Genomic DNA, 23,662 nt, shown 5'->3' on the forward strand with positions numbered 1-23,662 from the left:
CACAGAAAAGGGGAGTTTGAATCTCAAGAAGGGGAAGTGCACCCAGCCTGCTTCAGTCATCATTATTAGGACATACAGTATATTGCATTGCACTCATACAATCAGTATCAGTTAATATAAAATGAGTTTAATATGGAATGTTGGATAAAGTAAGAATGGAATTATGGTAAACGCGAGATAAGAATAGATCAGTGGTTCTCTAGATTTTCTGAGCTCTGGACCACTAGCATATTTCAGGTCAATAATGACCGATAAGGGCTTGATATAATTTGTTGTGTGTACTACTGCGTAGTATTGTGCAACACATTGTTAATTTCCAAGCCTTTCCCCCCAAGCTTAATTCAATCGTTTGTATCAGCATCAACTAAGATGCTGAACGAGGCTCTGAAACAGCAGTAACTACGTGAGGCCTGGTTTCCACATCATGTGTGCAATTGTGTAATGTTGTGTCTTCCTCTGTAATATATTTTTGTTGTCATTGATGTTTTATGTGTGGCTGTAGCTGGGGTGAAAGCCCAAGACAAATTTCCCTTGTGGACAATAAAGTTTACCTTGACCTTGATTCATCTATACTTTTGAAATGTGTGTTTTGGTATTGTGTTATTAATGGAGTGATAACACACAGAGAAAGCTACCACCGCTGTAATGCTATCACATACTTTCTAGCACTAGGGACACTATAGGTCTCTTTTCCACAAAAATAACTACATTTCTTATGATGGTTTATATCACATCTGCATCTTCCAACCTGAATAGAGCGTTGCAGTCCCGCCCCCTTTCATGACGACGCCAGGCCCAGGAAATAATTCCCAATTAATTTTTCCCAGACATTTCGAAACGTATTTACTTAAAGACCTTATAAGCGTCGTACAAAGCCAACTCTTGTCGTGACAAAATCATGACAACAAACACAATATTTTGGACCAAACAAATAATTACAAAGAAGAAAAACAACAAAAAAAGTGTTGTAACCTGCCGTTCTTTTCTACTTTCTAATTCTTTGTTTGGCCCAAAACATTGTGTTTATTGTCATGATTTGTCACGACAAGAGCTGGCTTTGTCCGTGGCGTAAACGTCTTTAAATAAATACTTTTTGAAAAGTCTATGAGGTAAAATGGACGGAGATTTATTTTCCAGGTCTCTCGAGGGGGCGGGACAGCGACGCACTATAGTGACACGGCCACTTTGGGGCAAGAAGATGATGTTTTTGGTTCCAGTTCCGACCCAACTTTTAGGGATCTGAACCAATTCATTTGGTTCAAAATTAGGCCATGAAAAAAGGTGAATTAAGGGAACTGGTTCATCCCTGGAGGAAAGGTGCCTATGAGAATTATTCCCCCCATGGCTCAAATTTGTGGTCTTGGCTCACAGACTAGAGTTTTCTTGTGGCATTAGCGTAGGTTACTGCATGCTATCTGGGTCGACTGTGCACCTTCTTCAACAAAAGCAAAAAAAAGGCGCGCCTCACTTCACACAAGTGTGATTTCTGAGGGGCGGTAGCCCCTTCTATGTCCAGCTTTTGGCGTGTGTGCACAAACTTTGTCCTACACAAACATTCAAATGCCATTGACAATGAATGGACAATTTTGAGTGTTTTTGTATACACAAACATTGAGGACGAAGGTGAGGACGCAAATTGTGATTCTCCCCAAAGAGATGATTTTTAATTACTAAAATAAAAATAATAACCTTTCATCTAACCTTTTTTCCAGAATAATTTAATGAATACAAAAATCGAAGAAATTCCATAATAATACGTTTTTTAAGAAGTAGTGAAAATAGAAGATGTACAAGCTCACCACGCGTCGTGATGCGATGCGTGGTGAGCTTGTAGACCTGCTTTACTAGTTTGGGTCCCCGGGAGACATCACAGACATTCAAAAGTCCAACAGATGAACACATCTCAAAGCATTCAGACTCCCATGTGCATCTCTGACATCATAATGATGACGTCAGTCTTGTCCATATTTCGAGGACGGGACAGGAATTCACCAAAATGTAAACAAATTACTATAATCAAATTACTATAAGAAAAAAAAACACTTCTCGATCGGCACATGCCCCCCTCATCCATTACTGAGTGGCAAAACATTGAACAGCATGGAGCTTTGGAATCGCTCGTTGAAAATTACGATCCTGCGTTACCACCTTTTCTTTCTAAATTTCTAAATTGCAGGAGGCAGCAGGACGTTGCAATATTGAAAACGAGCACTTCCAAACTCTTACATTTAACACGGAGCCCGCTAGAAACGTAGTAAGCGTAGGATTACTTTTGTCTGGCAGCCCGCCAGAAACGTAGCCTACGTTTTCTAGGATTTATATTCTTTAATCCATGTTTTGATCCGATCAAATCGTTAGCTGCCGCTCGTTAGCATAACAGTGGACAGTGGCCGCGGCCATTTTGAAGATGCGCACGCATCCACTGTATCTCCAAATCGGCGCAATGAATGTCGTTTCTGGTGAAAACAAGGTTTTTCAACGGCCGACAGCAGGCACTGTGATACTCGCGGTCGGGTTTTTTCTGCACCGAGCGAGATAACAACAACCGGTCAAGACACCGCACACACAGCATTATGTCATCGTAACACCGGTTACAGATATTTGGCTCTTCAAAATAAGGGTTGCAAGCGGAAAACCTTGGCAATGCATGATAAATAGATAAATAGATCATGGCGGCTAAAAATAATCACCTGCACAGAATTTGACAGAAATTAGCGCAAAACATGTCTATGGTGGATTTTTGTGACCGCAAGAACCACCAACATCACAGCTGTACGGAAAGCTTCAATTATAGTCTTTCTATCTGCGGATAGAAAGACTATAATTGAAGCTTTCCGTACAGCTGTGATGTTGGTAAGTTTAACATCATCCACTCACAGTAGGTGTTCCCGCATAACATCCGGGTACGATGATCATGTCACACGGCACGTAAAGCCTGGCGAGGACCTGCGCCCTCAGAGGTCTTTCTACCTGTCCGAGGGCTGTGATGACCTTTTACCCCCGAGTCCCATTGCATGCTGGGAGGTGTGGTTCTTGCGGACGTGGCGCAGCAGGAGCTGACGGTCGGGGCTGGAGTATGCACACTGTTGGCACGGAAACGACTCCCCAGTGTGGTGACGGCGAGCGTGGAGGTCCAGACTCTTCTTCTGGATGCTGAGGAGTTGAAAGACTATAATTAAAGAGCTGGAGAGATCTCTGTCACTGAACACAACTCCATGGTATATATACCATTCTACCAAAAAGTAGCCAGCTCTGCATATTCTAATATATAGTGCTTCTGAAACAGCCTGGTGTGTGTGTGTGTGTGTGTGTGTGTGTGTGTGTGTGTGTGTGTGTGCATGCGTACACGTGCATGCATGTGTTCTGTACTGTATGTATGTGTTACCTGCTGTAGGTGCAGTGTGTACATCGGTAGGGTTTCTCCTGGCTGTGCGTGCGTGAGTGTCTGCGTAGAGAGCTTCTGTCTATGGAGGCGTAGGAACACTCGGAACATCTGAACGGTTTCTCTCCTGAACAACCACAAAAACAACTCATTCTGCCGTACAGTACTATAAAAGAAATTCCTTATTATATTTCAAAATTTTACATAATTATATAAATGTTAAGGGTTAGGTTTAGGGTCCATGAATAAAAAATAATAATGACTAAAGCCCAACACACACCGTCTGTGAAGCGGGTGCGCAGCGACGCGGCACAGTATTGCCGCGCGTCATAGCCGCACAGCAACACCCACAGGACGTGGTGCGCTACCACACGGTTGGCCAGCCACGCCCACGGATTACTGGATGGCAACGCCTGGAAAATAGAACAGCTGCGTATCGGAGCGCGCCTCTGACGCCGCCAGTGTGGGATAGGTTCATTGAAAATAACAGAGGCGGCTGTTTTCAGACAGTGTGTGTTGGGCTTGTGAAGTAGTGAAAATAGCCGATCTGCAAGCTCTTAACGCAATGCGAAGCGACACGTTGTGCACTTGTAGATCTGCTATTTCACTAGTTTGGGTCTCGGGCAAACGTCTAATCTCTCTTTTGGGTTTCGACCCGTCAAGTTTGTGAACCACCAATAGAGTACTCTATTACCTGTATGTATACGTATGTGTTGTACCAGGGAGGACTTCAGGCGAGTGTTGTAGTCACAGTGAGGACATTCGTAGGGTTTCTCTCCCTGGTGAATCCCCATGTGACGACGCAACGTCAACTTACTGATGAACTTCCTGTTTACATAAAACATACAAACATGACAGCTAAAATGGGATTAAACTGACTCCGAATCTCTCCGTCTCTCTCTCACACTGTCACACATGCGCACGCACACACGATGACATCATGATTTGATTATGTTTGGTTACATTTCTAGAATTTTGTATACTACAAAACTACTAGAATGTGGGGTAGGGCTGTCCTACTTGGAGAGTTGGCACCACAGTTTGTAGAAGTGAGTTGGTCAAAATGGTATTTCACAAGTTATAATTCAGAAGAAAAAATATATATATGTACGTACGGTATCGTGGTGATAATGACAAATCTGTAAAACAAAATATGTGGAAAGACTGAATTGTGAGAGAGATCTACACGCCGAACTGTCGTCAATAGTACCCCTCTAGGCAGGGAAAGTTAAAGTAGAACTTTAGAGGGGGCAAGTACATCGCGAGGGGAAGTATAGGAAAAACCTTAACCTCTGAACACACACGCCCACACGCCCACACACACACACACACACACACACACACACACAATCAAATACATGGGTATTCCTCTACCGGTTACAGAGAGAACAGCAGAACTCTCTCCTGCCTCCGTTCTCTTCTGCTGTCGTTTTGATAGTTTTATCCTCGTCTCCGTCTCTTCCTCCTCTGTTCTTAACTACGCTCGTGTTCCTGCCGCGGCCCCGGCCCTCTGTCGCCCCCCGGCTGTCCTCCAGGAGTACTGCTCCCCCTGGTATCTGTTTACCTGCAGAATGCCTGCTGAGTAGACAGATCAAATCATATACTACTCAAAATATATATAAAAACCCATATTTACAACCAATAACCAACTTGAAACCAAATAATCGATAACATATATATTTGTAGATCATAAAAGAAAGATTACTGTCACAGTATAGAGCTATTCAACACTTATTTTAACAACCTTTTAAAAATCACCTACCCCTACCTTTAAGTTAAACGCTGTCAGTCGGTGCTGTCACACTTACCCCTCCAGTACACATGGGGGCACCACTTTCTGCTTGTCTGCTGAAATCTTGTGTTTTGACAGGAAGTGTTTGTGGAGTCTATCTCTGGACTGGACTACAAGACAAAATGAGAATTGCCAATACAGTCACAACTATTACTATACGGACAGCAGCGTGACATGGGCTACCACAATAATCACACCAGTTGCAGTAGGAAGCAAGTGCGGAATTTTCACGGCTCAAGATCTACAATCTCGTCCATTCCCAGCAACAGAGCCATTACCAAGGACATAGAATTCCAGGCTACAGCAGCAAGGAATATCTGCAGGATATAAGAGTGGAGTCCTCGAATATAATTACTGATTATTGCTATTACAAATACTATTACTAATAGTATTGCCTCTGTTGGGTACTAGAAACAGACACTTACTTTTCATCATTCAAAATTCAAATTAAAAAATAGCTAAAGTAGCCAATCTACAAGCTCAAAACCCGTCGCTGCGCACTGCATTTCAAGCTTGTGGATCTGATACTTTTGCTGCTTTTGTGTGACGCTGTAGTATGATCAAGTGGGCATTCATTTTATTAATTGGGAAAAACACAAAAAGTAAAAATATGGAGATAAGACAGGGAGACTCCCGTAGCTGAACAATCATTCAATGCCAATAATTACTTTTCTGCAAGACTGCATTTCACACCTTCTGGAAATGAAGCAGTACTACTTTTTTTTTGCCAATAAACAATACCTTTTAACAGAAAAAAGTTTTGTTTTAAACTAGAAATATCACCTTTAATTCCCAGGTAGATAACGCTGGCATTGTCACATTGGAGCAGTATTATTAATTTACTTTATTCCTGGAAGAACAGCACACTTGCTTGCACAATATTGCTAGCAGCTATTAAAAATACATTATTTTGTGCTAAATACCCACACACTGACACACACACTGACACACACACACACACACACACACACACACACACACACACACACACACACACACACACACACACCTGTTGCTGTGTGTCTCTTCTTCCTCTCTCTTCCTCTCTCCTTCTCCTTCTCTTTCCTCCTCTTCTTCAGGTATCTGTCCGTCCCTGTCCGTCTGTCTGTTCTGTGGCTTGCTGCACTCTGCTGGACAGGGGCAGTACTGCGCCTACACTCACAGTAGAATAGAAAGGCCTTTGTTTTCACTGTAGTATAATTAATAACACACAACGTAGTAGAATCAATACCACCACACAAATAAACCATAATGAATACAATTTTAGTTCCACCAGTGGCCCTGGAGGGCGCTGTTTGCTAACCTATGGTCTTGGCTGGACAGGATAGAAGCTGTTTTAATTCTGGCAGTAAATGTATTGAAAAGAAACATCATCTCTCTCACAAGTCACAATTATGCCAATGATCCCCCTCCTCTGTGCCAATGTTGGCACCCTTGGTCTACATCAGTGGTTTTCAACCAGTTTCATATCAAGGTCCAATATTTATTTCGTATTTGAGCCAAGGACCACCATTTGATGGGATTTAGCCTCTCAGACCCAAGACTGAAGAATATTTTGTTATCGTTGGATAAGATTTTATCCACAATTCCATGCTGTATTCTTATAAATTAAGTAATGCAGATGTTTAACAATAATTTAACTCTTGAGAGCGTTTGGTTTCATTTTACACTCTCAGGAGTCAAAGATCTATAAGGGTACATTTGGTTACCAACTCTCTGTCATTTAGCTGGGGACCACCTGGAACCGCCTCAAGGACCACTGGTGGAATCCCGGTATTGCATGTGGTCCCTGACCATACATTAGTAATGTAGGATTTGTTGATTAAAAATAATAATAATAATTAAAGTTCCACTAGAAACAGTGAACTGAATGACCTATGATGACCGTCCAAGTTGGAGGTCAAGAAATTCAACAGAAAAAGGGAGTTAGAATTAGGGGGAAGTGCACCGGATTGTCTGGTTGAGTCATTATTGTTGGGAAATTATTAGTAGTCTCCAGTGGTCTCCAGTTTGATTCTATGGATGCTGCGTTTCAAGTAGCCCATGGTTCTCACCTCCTCAGCGTGTCTCGGTGGGGGGTCTCCTCGTGTGGGTGGGGCTCAGGGTTGTGGGCAGGGCTTTTAGGAGCCGGGGGCGTGGCTTTGAGGGGGGCAGAGATGCGGCAGAGGCCGAGGGTCATGAGGTGGGCGGACTGCGCGGTTTCGTCATCATGGTTACTGGGGCACGTCTCCTTCAGCGTGAACATGTGGCCGTCTTCGCCACCACCCACCTCCTCCTCCTCGAACAGAGTGCTCACCTGGAAAACACCACATGGACTCATTACAATTTAGAATGGAGCACATGTTCATTTCATCGACTAAAACTATGACGAAGATTTTTTCGTCAACTACGTTTTTGTGTGAGATCAGAATAAGCAGAGAAATCATGAACTGTAGTCAATAAACTAGGTACCGGTAAGTAGATTGCCGAGAACAGTGTTGTGCCTCAAATAAACTAGGATTACTATTGTGGAGCGTTATTCAGGGTGTTTTAGGGAAGGGAAAAGGGTCCAGGACTTGTGGAGTGTTGTCCAGGGTGGTTTTTAGGGAAGGGAGAAGAGTACTTGTGGAGCGTAGGGAGTTTAAGGGAAGGGAGAAGAGTCACTGCGGCGACATGGGCATAAGGGCTACGCTTGCATGCGGGCCCTTTGTTTAAGACAAATTTCTTCCTCTGGAGACAAATATTAAAGAACCTTGAAGCTAGGACGTGTGGAGCATTGTCCAGGGGTTTTTAGGAAAGGAGAAACAGTATAGGACCTGTGGAATGTTGTCCAGGGTGTTTTAGGCTCGGACATCATTCCTGTGTTAGCAGTGACCAGGGTTCAATCATGTCTTAAAGGTATGGGGTGTCATGCTTTTGGCTGCAAGGACTTTTTTTGGTGCTTTTTTGTGTTTGACTGTACTCTGTTTCGGTTTTTGAGTGATGCAACCACTCCAAGGAACAGCAATGTCCGTGTTCACCTATGTGTGTGCCTATGTATGTGTTGGTTCATGAGCACCAGTATGGCTATGACTACCGTACCAGTAGGGGTTGTGCCAGAGAGAGAGAGAGATAGTATTAGTGCTGCACTGTTGCCTGCTAATGAGAGAGAGAGAGAGAGAGAGAGAGGAGAGGAGGGGGGGGGGGGGGGGAGTTGCACCACTCAGTTTATTAAATCAGTCAGTCAGTCAGTCAGTCTTACCTCACAGGTCTGGGCCACATGGAGACCCCCATCGGACTGTGAACCCAGACCGATGTCACATGAGCGGGGACTGATGTTGGGTAGCATGCCATACATGGGCAGCAGGAAGCTGATGCGGTCCAGTCCCAGGGAGTCCTCGTCACTGGGGGGTTTGGACCTGCCACTCAGATCCTGATCCTCCAGATCCTGGTCTTCCAGATCCTGGTCCTCCAGGTCCTGGTCTTCCAGATCCTGGTCCTCCAGGTCCTGGTCTTCCAGATCCTGGTCCTCCAGGTCCTGGTCTTCCAGATCCTGGTCCTCCAGATCTTGGTCTTCCAGATCCTGGTCTTCCAGATCCTGGTCTTCCAGGCTGTAAGGACTCACCTGCAGCCTGTCCATGGGATTAGGGTAATTTGTCACACATTGTGACACAAATAATTGTCATTAATAATTTAATTGTGTTTTGGCATTTTATTCAGGGTGCAGATATGACAAATTAGATATGCAATGAAATAACTGACATATAATGTACAAATGGACATTACATTATGGTGAGTATTTAAGAACCACTGGTATTGTAATTGTACACAGACGTACTGCGTCCACATACCAGAATCAGAATTAACTTTATTGTCACATTACAGTTTTACACTTTAACCAGCTCTGACAGTGTGATAAAACCCGTTCCGGGAACCGTTCCAAATGTGATAGAATCCTCCGGTTCCAGATCACAGCGTTGCAGTGGTGGCCTTTTTGTGTTGTCACAGACATAGAAAACCATTAACCTTTCCCAAATTAAATTCAGGCTTTAAATTATTTTAAGCCTGGGACCAAGCCATCCAGGCTCCTGGTGAAACTTCATGAAAATGAAAAATATTTGAAAAAAGCATTAATTATTTCGCCCCTGCTGGCCTGATGTCTTTCCATTCTGAGCTTTTTTGCTTAAAGGGATAGTTTTTTTTTTAAACTTAAGCTGTATGAAATACTAATAGTGGTTGCAACTGTATTAATTGATTGCCCGAGTCCTGTGGTGGGAGTTCTGCTCCTGTAATTATCAGTATTATTATCAGTATTATAAGTAGTTCCGGTCATTTTGTGGGGGGCACTGGGGCCACGCATTAAAAGTAAATGAATCCACAAATTTGTATTGTTGACCTATTTGTAAAATATTAGTGCAACTTTCGTAAAAAAATGTACGCCTCGATCACATATTTTGTGACCATATCACTACGCCCAAAAGATAGTACCATGTGATAGAGGGGTCAAAGTTGAACGAAAGTTGCGCTAATATTTTAGAAATAGGTCAACCATGTAGCTGACCATTTGGTTGCCCTACTCGTAGGATATTTGTGCTGCCCCCCCTCCCGACGAGAGCGCCGCATTTCCTCATTCAGAGGAAGGCTATTTTCGCTGTTTGTGAGGACGCACACACTTGTTATTATCTCACTCCATGCCACATGGCGCCTTATGACACTTTTTGGCACATTTTGTTGCCCCCCTCAGCGTTTTGCCCTACACGCAGTGTATATTGCGTGTATACGTAGCGACGGCCTTGAGGTCAACAATTCAAATTACGTTAGTTTTGTGAATTAATTTACTGTGTGGCCCCAGTGCCCCCCACAAAATGACCGGAACTACTTAATATTGACCAAAACCAGAGCAGAACTCCCGCCACGGTACTCGGGCAATTCATTAATACAGTTGCAACCACTATATTATTGCCATATTTCATACAGCTTAAATCTGAACTATCCCTTTAAGGCGAAAACTACCCCAGGTCCTGAACCGGAAGTGAAACCGAATGTTAACTCTCTTATATCTGTTTTATTCACCCGAAACATATATTTTGTAACCGTGACAGCAGGCCCTACCTGCGATCAGGCTCTTCTCCGGGGCAGGAAGGCGTGGCTCTGTCTCCTCCGGCCACATGATGGCGCTGTAGGAGGTGTGCGACGATGCGACTCTTGTGGCCGCTGGTGAACAGGCACACCCTGCAGCGCAACACCTCCACCAGGAAGGACTCCACCAGCGCCTCCTCCAGGCCGTGGACGGTACTGCAGTACAGGCTGGCTGTCAAACTGCCCTCATCCACGTGCAGCGTGATGGGAGTGATGTCACGGTACAGCCCCGCCTTCATCTATGAAACACAAAATGTAGTCATGTAGACCATTGGTTCCCAAACTTTTTCATGTCAAAGACGCCCAAATTGACACTAATTAGCCCCACGAACCCCCATTCGAATATATATGCCAGACAGCCAGAGACCCCCATAAGAGATTTTTTTTATGGAACTTTTTATGGAAGATTTTAAATGGACCTTTTGGGTCCATTTGGTTCCATTTGTACTCATCTGATCACCTCAAAATAGATGATCTACAAGCTCAAAGCGCGGCACGGCTATTTTCAGTACTTTGGGTCCCAGGCAAACGTCTCATTTCACTTTTGGGTCTAGAAATAAAAGGTTTGAGGAACCACTAACAAACAAGTCGAACCCAATGCCTCCCTGCTTGACACTCAGCATCAAAGGGTTGGATTGGGGGATCAAATCTACTAATCAAATGATTCCAGAGCGCGGCACGGCTGCAGCTCACCGCTGGGTCAAATGCGGAGATGGGTCAAATGCGGAGAACAAATTTCACTGCGGTAACGTGTGTGACAAATCGTACGACAGAAATAATTTCAGACGTGAGAGAAGTGGGGGAATGGCGCACACACACTACACCCCTGGTCTAGACTCTAGGGCAGGCCATTAATGAGAACTGCAGTCCTGAAAAAGTACTTCCTTATTGACTTCATATCCAGCAAAGCTTCCTTGCTGCCTGACGAAATATGAAATGATGAAAGATGAAATAATGTAATCTTGTAATGTATAGAGAACCTTTTTTGTTTTGTTTGTTTTTTCCTTTTTTTACACACAAATGAACCAAATTGTCCATTTGTTTCTTTTGTTGTGCATGCCTACACGCTTACTCATGTATGTTACATGAGCACTAACCCACTTATTTATAAGGTTTCACAATACATATTGTTTATATTAATTAGGTAAAGTTTCTGCTACATTCTGAACATGAGATGTTATAAATTATTATGAATATAATTTTGTTCTCACCTCGAATAAGCTTCATATCAGCAGTAGCAAACTGTGAACAAAAACTTCTATTACACTGCGTTCATTGAGAGTTAATTTTAGTTAACATTAATTTATGATTGTAATTCATTACATCGTTATTATTACTGATTAATTAATCATAAATGTTCTAATATTCTTTGAAAATATCAGATCTACAAGCTCAACAAACATGTCACGACTCACAATGTAATAAGTTGTGAGTAAATAGGGCTTTTGGTTAATAATTAGGCAGTACAATATAACGGTAACAGGTATGGTCGCCCATATTCCATCTCGCCCCCGACCTCACGCCGACCGCTCGGTGTGGTGGTTCTTGTAATCATTTTGTTTTACTGAGAGTGAGAATAAGGTTAGAAATACGTTTAGGGTTAGGCATAGTTTTACTGAAGTTAAGGTTAGGAATAAGGTTAGGTTTAAGCATAAATTTACTTAGGTTACTTTAGGAATACCAGGCTGAGCAGTTCCGCCAGCTGTACGCCCGGGGGTAGTTGGGAAAGGGGTGAGTTGTTTGGTAGGCCTATTCAATATAACAATTAACATTAGATTCTGAAATGGGACATTCTGCATCATCTTTGCTACTTTAAAATGGCACAATTTGTTTCTACTCAGTCTGTGTCTCATAAGAGGGCTGTGGGCAGTTCAGCAACCCATCCACCAGTAACATCATCGTTAGGCAGATTTCTTTTTTTTTAAACAAGATATTTTTACGTATTGCAACTTTTCAGGATTAGAAAGCCTGCAGCTTCTATTAGCTTGGATTCCCCATTGATGATGTCACTTGTGGACGGGTTTCTGAACTGCCCACAGCCCTCCTGAGACACAGACTGACTAGAAAAACATTGTGCCGTTTTATCATGATTATTAGTGAGGACCTATTATCTGAAGATAGGTTGAAAAGTGGTGAAGTGGTCCTTTAAGTTTGATGCCAATACTGTTGTAGGCCTACTTTCCCTTCCCTTAAATACGATTTTGAATGCAGAACCTTTACTTGTAATAACGTATTTTTGCACTGTTATAATCTATTCTATTTCTAATTAGCCCTGTCATACTGTAAATAAGTAACCAATACAGTCATGAAGCCCTTGCTCCATTTACAACGTTATTACGTTAACAATTATATACGTTCAGATTTCAAATATATAGTGCACAAACCAGGGCCACGGATATTACAATTCTGCTCGGGCGGTTATTAAAAGCATTTGTCTCAGTTTTTCTTCACCCTAAATTGCTTTCAACTACGTGACCCTATCGGCTGGGAGGTGTATTGCAACCTTGATACATTGTAACTTTTTGAGAAAATGGCCACCGATCGGATTAAAATGCTTTTTATTGAACAATACGGAATGCACGGGTGTTGCAGAATTGCAATTTCCGTGGCCCTGGTTTGAGCACTTTATATTTGAAATTTGAACGTGTATATAGACGTTACGTTGCAAATGGAGCACGTGCGTAAAACAGGGTGAAGTTGCGACATATGTGTGTGTCAAACATGGCTAATATAATATACTTTTCCCATAGCATTGCTGCATTGATTGATTGAACATTTTATTAACAGTTTGCAGAATGGGTACAGGAAAAGAATGAACAGGTCAGTACAAAATCTGCTAAGAAGAGGATAAAACCAGAAAATGCACAAAGACTTGTTTACTAAATGAAAGCACGAACATAACGTTATTATTTGTGACTGAAAGAAACACAACTGAAACATAAAAGCGTGATTATATCAATAACTTTTTTCTGAACAAGTAAATGCATTAAGTTAATAATTAATTATAAAACATTAAAAAGCCTCACGTCTGCATGTCGAAACTGTGCTGTTTGTTATTGTTCCGGGTACTTCTTCATCCTTCGTTACTTGACCGCTTCCTGTCAGACACAGCTAACACGCTGCTGCCTTACTCTATGCTGCTGCCCCCTGCTGTCTGTTTCTGTTTGCATATCCGTTCTGCAGCGGATACGGAAACAAACAGTGTAAGTACGTCATACAAGTATTTGGAAATGATTAGCCAAGCTTTCCACACATAATATGAGGCACCCAGGTGAGCTGCTGACATGCAGTGAGTGACGTTAAATCGTTAATATATTATTTTCATTTGATTGGTTGGTTGGTTGGTTGGTTGACTGACTGACTGACTGACTGACTGACTGACTGACTGACTGACTGACTGACTGACTGACTGACAGACAGACAGACAGGAAAAAAAACTTGTGAGAATTGATTTGTTGTGCATTATTATGTAACGTGGGAAAAAGAAAGATTTTTTATTTATTCTATCATTATTCATGTTGGCTAAGCTGTGAGTGGCCATTGTAAGGCGTCTTAGGCGTTACACCAATTTGTTTTGACAATGGGTTCCCAGATCGCACCATAAGTTGTGTCTTCAAACCACCTGTCACATGGCCATGGGTCCAAACTCCCTTGAAGTGTATTTTAATGTCAGTAAAAAACAATCCTAAGAGGACCTTATGTTGCTCTGGTATTCACTTTCATTAAATGACACATCCTAGCTCTTGTGCATGGCATATTTTGGCCATTGATCTGTTTGACCGCCAGAGGGCAATGTAAACCCATATGATGGGTGAGGTTCCAAGTCAAGGAGACAAGCCAAGGACCCCCAAATCTAGGTCTATTTGGCTGAAAACCCTCATCTGAAAAGACATTGTGCCAGGGACCCCCAGGGCCAGAAGAGAAGATTCATGTTGAAAAAAGAATCAAAATATTCCAAGCATTTTTTATTTTGTATATATAACAATACAAAAAAGCATAGCAGATGTACAAGCTCTCAGCTTGCTTGGATAACTGCTATTTTTGATTATCCAACATATAAATGGATAAAATAGTTAAAATGGTTGTGATGACGAATCCCATAGGTGCGCTCAATAGTGTAGCCCAGCTGCCCATGGGGGTAGGCAACCTTTGGCACTGGCACACTGCTGGCAGAAGTGTGAGAGAGCATTTTTAGTTTATAATAAACTATTAAAAATGTAGTTAAATAAATGAAGTCCCTCACGTTTGTACTGTATGTAAATGACATTCTGCACATTGAATTCAAACTCTGACTAGGGAGGGAGTCTGGGAGATGGGTGGGTAACTAACTTATTGCTCTGACTGAGTCTCATGATGAATTGAACATGGTGGACCCTATTGTAAACAAGTGTAATGCTTTATGGTGCCGTCCATAGTTAACAGTTTTGTATAATTGAGTTGTGCTTGAAATGTACTGTAATTCTCCAATCTGTTAAAAAATACTTCAATCAATCAATGATCATTTACAATGTGAAAGAAAATATTTAAAAAGAAGGGAAAAGGTGATAGGCTATTCGTGGACAATCAAAATATGTTTTTAATGTGGTATCATTCAAATTAATGTTGACATGGCCCACTGGCTATCTAGAAAATGAAAACATGGCACTTTCAAAAAGGTTGCAGACCCCTGGGTAGCCTACTGTCTCTTTAAGAACCCCCCCCCCCCCCCCCCCCCTCCCACGGCCCCTCCCCCATGCTCGCTGTCCTTGGTGCTGAAGCTTCGGTCTCCTCTCGGGTTTCTCTCTCTCCTTCCCCTTATACCTTCATCACTTAATATCGCTAAATTACAGTGCAGCTCTATGATCTCACCATGGCAGAAATAAAGACGGGAATCTTCGCCAAAAACGTCCAGAAACGACTAAGCAGAGCACAGGAGAAGGTAAGAATGTTAGAAATTTAAAAGCGGTTTGTAGTGGAAGGAACGGCCACCGTGGCCTTTAAAGACGACGGGATGTACCTATATCTGTGTAATGATTGAATGAATTTAAACGTGTTCAAATGTCCATGTTTATTGGCTTTTATGTTTCATTACAAGTGGATGTTTAATAAAGGACGGCGGGTCCGTTCTCATTTCATGCAGCGTTTTCAAGAAACCATTCGACAAATGAATGAATAACACTTGGGCTACGTACCGCTGTTACACCCATATTAGTGACCTATCGAATTACGTGTATCCAAAGGCTTTAAACAGAGAGGAGGATGGTGGGTGTTTATTGTAACCAGGTCACACCTGGTTACTGGTTGCTATTATTATGTTTTATAATATTAATAATTATTATTGTTGATTGACTGCTTTAATTTCGTTTTCTGTCTGAAGTCACATAATTCCATAGCGGTATGGTTGTGGTGTGACGGCAATGCGTCCATCTTACATCATTCTGACGGGTAGATGGTGTGTGGATTATGATTCTTATTGCAGGTGTAAATAATTCTGCTTCATTGTTAATCAAATAACGCATTGAAGACTGCACGAGTTTAGATTCTCGAGGGAATTCGAGCTGCGCATGCTCTCTCTGCGCCACTGTTACTCCATTAATGTTATTATTAGGCCTACATTAATTTATGTTTGCATTAATTCGTTAATCAGGGCATAGTATAGGCCTATAGTAGTATAGTATACTCGTTACAACCTATAGCTGCCATCTATCATCTCAACTACTGTCTGTACATTCGTACACACTGGCACGCACGCACACTGGCACGCACCCACGCACACGCACACACACGCACACACACACACACACACACACACACACACTCTCTCTCTCTCTCTCTCTCTCTCTCTCTCTTTCTCCCTCTAAGAGGATTGTATTTCTTTTAATAACTCAGTAGCAGTGTCTCTCTCTCTCTCTCTCTGTGTGTGTGTGTGTGTGTGTGTGTGTGTGTGTGTGTGTGTGCGTGCGTGCGTGCGTGTGTGTGTGTGTGTGTGTGTGTGTGTGTGTGTGTGTGTGTGTGTGCGCGCGTGTGTGTCTTGATGTTAGGTCTGATAACTGCCATTGTATTTGTAGTACACTACTAGTAAGTGTAACAACTATTTTAAATAAATGTTTTCACCATTATGGTTGAGCATCCATGGGGAATAAAGGAACTGTTATCTGAGAGAGCGATGAAGCAGCGACCCCACTATCTATATCAAAAAATAGGAATGAAAAGAATGAAAATAATTCCAAAAAGGGAACATCCCTAATTCTTAGTAAACGTGGCCTTTGGGCTCTGTACTTCGTCAGCTCTTTTTCCCCCTCTACATCAAACCTCTTCGCCGAAAAGAGTAGATCTGCTATTTCTGCCCTAAAACAGGGATGATAGGGTTCAAGTGGTTAATGCGAAACAATCCTACCACACAGATATTCTTGAATGGGAAGCGGTGCTGGCTGTAAGTTGAACATTGTATGTATACATTTAGAATAGTGTTTACCAATAGTGGGTCGGGACTCTGGACCCATTTTTTTCCAAATTGTTTCCTACATTTAGTTTTTAATTATTATTATTTAGTTCAGTTTTCAGTTTGGTCGGATGGTTGTCATGAGCGCTCACAGGGCTGGGGCAGCAGTTAAGGGTTTAAGGAGGGACAGTGTCCATCTTAAGTGTTCCTTAACTGCTGTCGACTCTCTACCCAGCATGGGGGACCTTCCATTTCACTGTCGACCTCTGAGTCTCTACCCATTCAGCTATGGCCACCGCCCCCCAAATCAATTTCAGTCAATGTGTGTGTGTGTGTGTGTGTGTGTGTGTGTGTGTGTGTGTGTGTGTGTGTGTGTGTGTGTGTGTGTGTGTCCCTTCCCCTCCCCTTTTCATTACAAAGGGACAAAAGCAAGACAAGTACTTAGCTTTGAAGACAACTATTGATTTATTGAACCGAGACATCTGCATGCCTGTGTGTGTGTGTGTGTGTGTGTGTGTGTGTGTGTGTGTGTGTGTGTGTGTGTGTGTGTGTGTGTGTGTGCGATGATATTCGAGTGCATATGGGTCCTGATCCTGTAAAAGTCCAGTAGACCACTGGTCTAGTGTACAGTAATGTTGTCTTTTATCACAGCTAAAATAGTCTGGGTCTCTGACCGTATATAACTGGCCTGACAGCAGCAGGTCATGGTCAATAGCCACCCTTACCGGTCATTTTGGTTCCATATTGTACACTCTCAGAGTTACATACACCCAGGGTCTATTTGGAACCCCCTCAAGGAACCATGAGGGTCCCTGGACCCACTAGTGTAGCAGAGTGTTTTCCAGGGAGCCAACATGCACAATATCAGCACCCTGACTCTGTTTGACCAGAATGGCCTTCATTAGTATAATTGGTAACATCTGTGAAGGAAGTAAGGCAGAGGCCCAATTTATTTCCATTATGGCTGCTGTGCATAGAGCCTATTAGGCTGAGAGTGTGACGCCACACCGGTTGTGTATAAAGCTAATTGAGGCACACAGGACAAATGTCCATGTGCACTGCCTCACTCATGGCCGTGGCTGTCATGGCAGCATGTTACATCTGATCTTCTTGGCACCATCTGATCTGACGCATGAAAAAGCAATTTCTGTAATCAAGGTTAAAGCTATGGAGGACGCCCTATGCTATAGCTGAATGAGTAGAAATAAAGGTGATAGCTATGGGGGAGGATGTATAGCTGAATGAGTAGAAATAAAGGTGATATCTATGGGGGAGGATGTATAGCTGAATGAGTATAAATGTGATAGCTTTGGGGGAGGATGTATAGCTGAATGAGTATAAATAAAGGTGATCAGCGACAGCTACATAGGCCGTATCGACATTGTCAACAGTCCACTCATGTCCAGTTGGTTCAGGGTCTTTCATTTCGGCTTGAAAGCTGTGTCGCCACTCGCCATATAGCTGCTGGTACTGTAGTTGGCATGAAGTGTGTGCTGGTCACGACATGGTGGAAGCTGTGAGGAATCAGCTTCTCTTCATTGATGTCTGTGCAACCCCTCTTCTCTGAAAGGTAGAGGCGGCGTGTGAATGCCTCCATCTTTTTTAACTGTTGCTCAGACATCACAGTTCTGACCAGTTCCTCAAAACACTGCTGGAAAGGTTCATGGGTTTCCCTTTCCCTTTCCCAGCAAAGGCACTAACAGAGCACAGCCTGTGAATGCCAATGAGGGAGGTGTATAAGTCAATCCCATGTTAACTTGCAACTCCCCTGATGTCTATATATTGACAGCCTGCTGATGTACCTCTTTGTTGAAAAATGGGGCACTGTAAAATGTGACCAAGACTTAATGCCATGATAAGAATGTCTGTGTCAGCTATGATTATTTCGCTACAAGTTGAAGCCACGCGCAAGTGTCATTTCCATCCACCAGCTGTTTAAAAACCCGGAAGAGACGCCTGCTCATAGGCACTTTCTTGCCACGTATATGTGCCCACACTCAAACACACCACAGACATGGAGACCAGTGTGGATCAGTAGTAACATGTAGTCAATTCACATGTAGAGCTACCTGAGTCTGCTGAGAGAACATAGAGAAATATATATAGAAAATAGGCCTACAAAATGTGACCTATTTTGGGAATAATTACATTAATTCATTATAAAAATCACACCCGTGTGAAGTGAGGGGCGCTCATCATCTCATTCCGGCCAATCCCAATTTACGTCCTCACATTTCTGTCTTTACTTTTGTCTTCAATGTTTGTGTTTATATAAATCGGTAGAAAGCTACCAGGTTGGTAATGCTACCAGGCTTTAAATGATACCATGTGCACGTGGGAACATAAATATCACCATTAGAATTTGCCACCAGAATCTAGTCTTTTCAACCCCACTGGCCCATGGACTAATTGATCGTTAGTTTCAATCAGGGTGCAGACGAATATGATCCTTTTCTATTTCTGTCAGGTTGTGTTCCCACATTCACGTGACATAACTCACATTGAATTGAATGACGGACAACAGGAACCGATGGCCATCATTTACACATGTATGGCCTCAACGGACGCTGGAAAGCGGTGGATATCTGAATGGGTAGAGAGGCTAGCTGGGATACACACACCCTGCCCCGGTGTGTGTCGCCCAGAGCAAGGCACTTAGCCAACTCCTCCCTGAGCACAAGACACTTAACCTCTAACTGCTCCCTGAGCGCTGCTAATAGTGCTCACTGTTCCTAGTAGTAAGGATAGCAAATGTATGAATAGCAGCCACATAGTAGTAATGCATGCATGAATATAACAGCCACTGCTCCTAATAGTTAGGATCAGGATGTATTACACTACTCCTATAGTTAGGATGGTAAATGTATGAATACCATCAACTCTTCCTAATAGTTAGGATAGCCTGGTAAAAGTGAACAGTGAATATGAAGAACAATAGACCTTCTATCAATTATATCAACAATGAAACATTTACAGCAGTTGCAGTGTACTAAACAGACATGTGTAACGGTTGTGTATAGTCAAGTGTACTGTACATCGCAGTAGTGTTTATGTGTAAATGTACCTGGTTGTTTATTAGGCTACATGGCTTTACCACAATGAAATCCGTTGTTGTGTTTTGACTTTTGTATCTATTTATTAATCTATAAGTAATCAATGGGGAGCGGGTCATTATTGAGAAAGCCTTTCAAGCATAACAGGGTAGTCCCAACTAGCATCGTTGCAAACAGTACAATAACCATACCCTAAAAAGTGTTATTAAAAGTCAGAGTCCTTATATTGGTACATCAGACACTTAGCCTCGGTACCCAGGCTTTAATTTGCGTTCGCATTCGGCTCAAAAATGAAAGCCTAACTGGGGAAACACGTTGGAAAATCTGGCATAGGAAGCCCCATTTCCTTGTATTCCGCTAACCAATAACTCCAAATTTGGTGACGTCAGTGTTCTCCGCTGTTTTCTACCTTTAGGTGAGAAGGCACACAGTGGTGACCATAGATATTTAAAACAATGACAGGTGGGCCTTGAAGTACCTATAGGTGAGATGGCACACAGTGGTGACCATAGATATATAAAACAAGAATGACACTCGTGTCATAACTGCCAGGTGCATGTCTCTGTTGTGCATTTTTCCCCCTTATTTTGATTATTTATTGATTATTTCATGCCGTTCAGATGATGGGGATTGGCCTTTATGGGCAAGTCTCCCATTGGCTTAGAGGTAGATAGCCTGGAGACGAGGCAGCCAATCCTGAAAAAGTGTCTGGTAGTCTAGAGACGAGGCAGCCAATCATGAAAAAGTGTCCACTACGTCCTGACTATGCTCATGATCAACAGTATAGCACCTGGCTAAAAATAGATGCTGCATAGTTCAATGGAGCGACCTGTATTGCAGGAAGGGCGGAAGTGCGGAACGCAGCGGAAGGTATGCTGCCACTCAAAGTGACTGCTGGCCAATCACATTGTGTCTTTTCCGGGACTAATCAATTAAATTGACAGGAGCTTTATTGCCATGAGAAAACAAACATTTACATTGCCTCTGATTGGCCTACCGAACGTCACCTTCTATGACGCATGCGGAAGCTTGCCCTCCGCTGAGCCTGAGAGCAGACGCCCCAGAGCTGAAGGAGGCGTCTACCTTTCTATGTCTATTGTGGTGACATCATTTATGTCATAGCTGGAAGTGGTATGTTGCTAACTAGTGTTGCTGTGTGCTGATTGGCTGAACCGGATCATTAAATGTTGATGAGCTGGCTGTTGGATTGTGTTTCACAGGAACAGAGATCAGCTGTTAAAGCCAAGATAGATAGATAGATAGATAGATAGATAGATAGATAGATAGATAGATAGATAGATAGATAGATAGATAGATAGATAGATAGATAGATAGATAGATAGATAGATAGATAGATAGATAGCAAAACATGTCTTGGGGACTAGTTTCTATTGTGGTCCTATATGCATTTCAATTCACCAACCTATAGCATGAACAATAACTCAATAATACATGTCATCAACAAATACTTACTTGTACAAAGGAGAAAAAAACTGCAGCACCTCCTTTCCGATGGGAAGTGGGCCCCTATACCACCCTACCCCCTACCCCCTATACCAGGGGTAACCAACCAGGGGTTCGCGAGCTACCAGTCGATCGCGGGAACGTTTCCAGTCGATCGCGAAGTGTCCGACGCATTTGAATAATGTCAGTGCCGCTCGTCACATGCAAATTAATTTTGAGCAGAGCGCTGTGACTCTGAGTTTGAGAATAGACCCCATCGTCCAAGGGTGTGTGTGCGTGTGTGGTGGGGGGGTGGTATCTTAGCAACACTGAATGATCTGTCCCATTGGTCGTGTGCTCGTATCATGAGCCAATGGCTGCAGCTCTGAGCTTCCCAGACCCAGGTTCACATCAAGGTTCACAACAAGCCGTAAAGAGAACTGACAGGTCAGCCACAGGGCTGCTACCATATTAGCAGCTGTGAGCGCTCTTCTCTTCTCGTGAAGAAAGCAGGACAGAGTTGTCAAATAAATCCCGCCGTCATTCATACTGTATTTATTCTCCGACCCGACATTAAAATACGGAACAACGTGCGTTCATTACGGGCTCGTGACAGGCTGCAGACACTTGAGTTGGGACTACTAGCCGATAGCGCCCTGCTCCTTCAGTTTTCGTTGTTCGTTGTTATAATATTTTTTATTATTGGGATTTGAACACATGAGTCAAGTAGCTGCTTTTGTATCAAACCCTTTCCTCTTTACTGAGCCTACTGTCATTGAACTGCTGTCCGATAAAATGCAGTATGTGTTTGCATTAACTTCAGATATTTAAATGGAGATTATTGGATTAGTAAGTGACTGTCACCTGCAGGTCAGAGCTAAAGAGAAGGAATTTTGGTCTCTTGTGAGCAGAGAAGTATCCCCTGATTGTGTCGTGTGCACTGAAGCTGCATGCCTATACTTTGGTTCCACGTACTTATGTGAAATGGCCTTTTCACAAATGAAAATAATAAAATCCAAGTTTAGAACTCGTATGACTGACTCACATCTTAATGACACCCTCAGACTGGCAATCACTAAATATGAACCAGATTTCAAAACGCTTGCAGATAAAGTGCAGTCACAGCAGTCTCATTAAAGGTGGGCTGACCCTGAGAGTATGTCACCATATCTGTGCAAATATATATGGTCATGTTATGCCTATGTCATTTGAACATCTGCCAATGTGAATATTCATTGAAATGAGAAACAAAATATTTCTAATACTAATTATTTCTAATTTGTCTTAATATTATTTGACATTGATAATATAACTTACTATAAGTATTTATTCTAATTTAAGCTTTAGTCTTTGTGTGGATGTGTGCACATGCATTGAGCCTGTCAGAAATAGCAAAAAAACAAGTGTTTTTTCTAACACGTTTTAGTGGTAGATCTTGGCTTACAATTGGGAATAAAATGGGCTCTTGGGCTTGAAAAGGTTGGTTACCACTGCCCTATACCCTACTACACCATATATGTCAAACTCAAGGCCCAGGGGCCAAATCAGGCCCGTGGATGAATTATCTTTGGCCCGCGGGATGATATTTAATTAGTATTAGAACTGGCCCTCTGGTATATTGCACAGACCACCATAATACTACTAGTCCTGCTTTGTAAGGATCAGGAAACAGCTTAATAATATTTTTTTCAGTTTTAAATGCATTTACTTTTATGCTATTTGCCTGGGACGTCCTCCTGACCGCGGTGCCCGTGTGTTGAAACACAGTCCGGCCCTTGACTTCTACCAATTTATTTATTTTGGCCCACCGTGTATTTGAGTTTGAGATCCCTGCCCTACACCCTACCCCCTATACGCTACACCCTACCCCCTATACCCTACCGCCACGCGCACTTGGAATGTACGACTTCATGCATTACATTTCGTAATTTGACTCGGTTCCACAGTTATTTATATTGTGAAAATAGACGATCGACAATAGCCGATCTACAAGCTCACAATTCCTCGCAATTGTTGCATCTTTCTTATATTATTTCACAATTTGGCCAATGGTTGAGCCCAAAACCAATTATTAACATTGATCCGGCCTCCATCACCGCAGCTATGGGATCTTTGCAAGCCCCCTCCATTTACCTGGGTTAAAAGCAGGATTTTCAAAGCCCCATAACTCCGCTTCTACTTTCACTGCCCATGGAAATCCTGATTCATCTGATGTCCGGATGTCATTTGTGACTTAATTTGTCTCTCATCACTCCAGAGCCCGACATGTAAACGTTTCTGGCAAAAGGTAAACAGCTTGAGCTAATGCTAATGATAGCCAATCCTTACAATGATAGTCTGCAGGCTGATACAGCGGAGCTGAAAATGAGCCAAACAAGGAAATAAGGCTGGCACAGCTTAACTACACTTCTGCTGCCACCTAGTGACAATAAATTGTCTCTTCACTGTCAACTGGGGACCCCCCCAAAATCATG

At 42.6% G+C, this 23,662-nt stretch overlaps 2 protein-coding genes across 4 annotated transcripts in view; one reads left to right on the forward strand and one right to left on the reverse strand.

Annotated features, from left to right (window-relative positions):
* Positions 1 to 1,366: 1,366 nt before the first annotated feature.
* On the reverse strand, positions 1,367 to 13,366 carry LOC308325175 (uncharacterized protein). 3 transcript variants are annotated; one of them, XM_080777598.1, is made up of 10 exons: positions 13,298 to 13,366; positions 10,245 to 10,510; positions 8,395 to 8,764; positions 7,229 to 7,470; positions 6,184 to 6,326; positions 5,191 to 5,284; positions 4,757 to 4,960; positions 4,077 to 4,210; positions 3,386 to 3,509; positions 1,367 to 3,153 (listed from the first exon to the last, which is right to left on the reverse strand). In XM_080777598.1, exons 2-10 carry the CDS (start codon positions 10,508 to 10,510, stop codon positions 2,967 to 2,969), a joined length of 1,764 nt encoding a protein of 587 aa, XP_080633724.1. In that variant the 5' UTR covers positions 13,298 to 13,366; the 3' UTR covers positions 1,367 to 2,966. The 3 variants fall into 3 exon arrangements, with proteins under 3 accessions (XP_080633724.1, XP_080633725.1, XP_080633723.1); XM_080777599.1 differs by having other exon boundaries at positions 4,757 to 4,957; positions 5,191 to 5,279; positions 6,176 to 6,326; XM_080777597.1 differs by having other exon boundaries at positions 5,191 to 5,279; positions 6,176 to 6,326.
* A 1,754-nt stretch (positions 13,367 to 15,120) lies between these two features.
* The window catches only part of amph (amphiphysin), a gene marked incomplete at both ends in the record, with an annotated part of 39,736 nt that continues 31,194 nt past the window's right edge, over positions 15,121 to 23,662 (forward strand). The window contains one exon of the mRNA XM_080778892.1: positions 15,121 to 15,189. Within this exon, the coding sequence (XP_080635018.1) occupies positions 15,121 to 15,189 (69 nt within the window). The remainder of the gene's footprint in view (positions 15,190 to 23,662) is intronic.

Source organism: Protomyctophum bolini (assembly GCF_963924005.1).
Source record: "Protomyctophum bolini genome assembly, chromosome: 12".
Classification (NCBI taxonomy): domain Eukaryota; kingdom Metazoa; phylum Chordata; class Actinopteri; order Myctophiformes; family Myctophidae; genus Protomyctophum; species Protomyctophum bolini.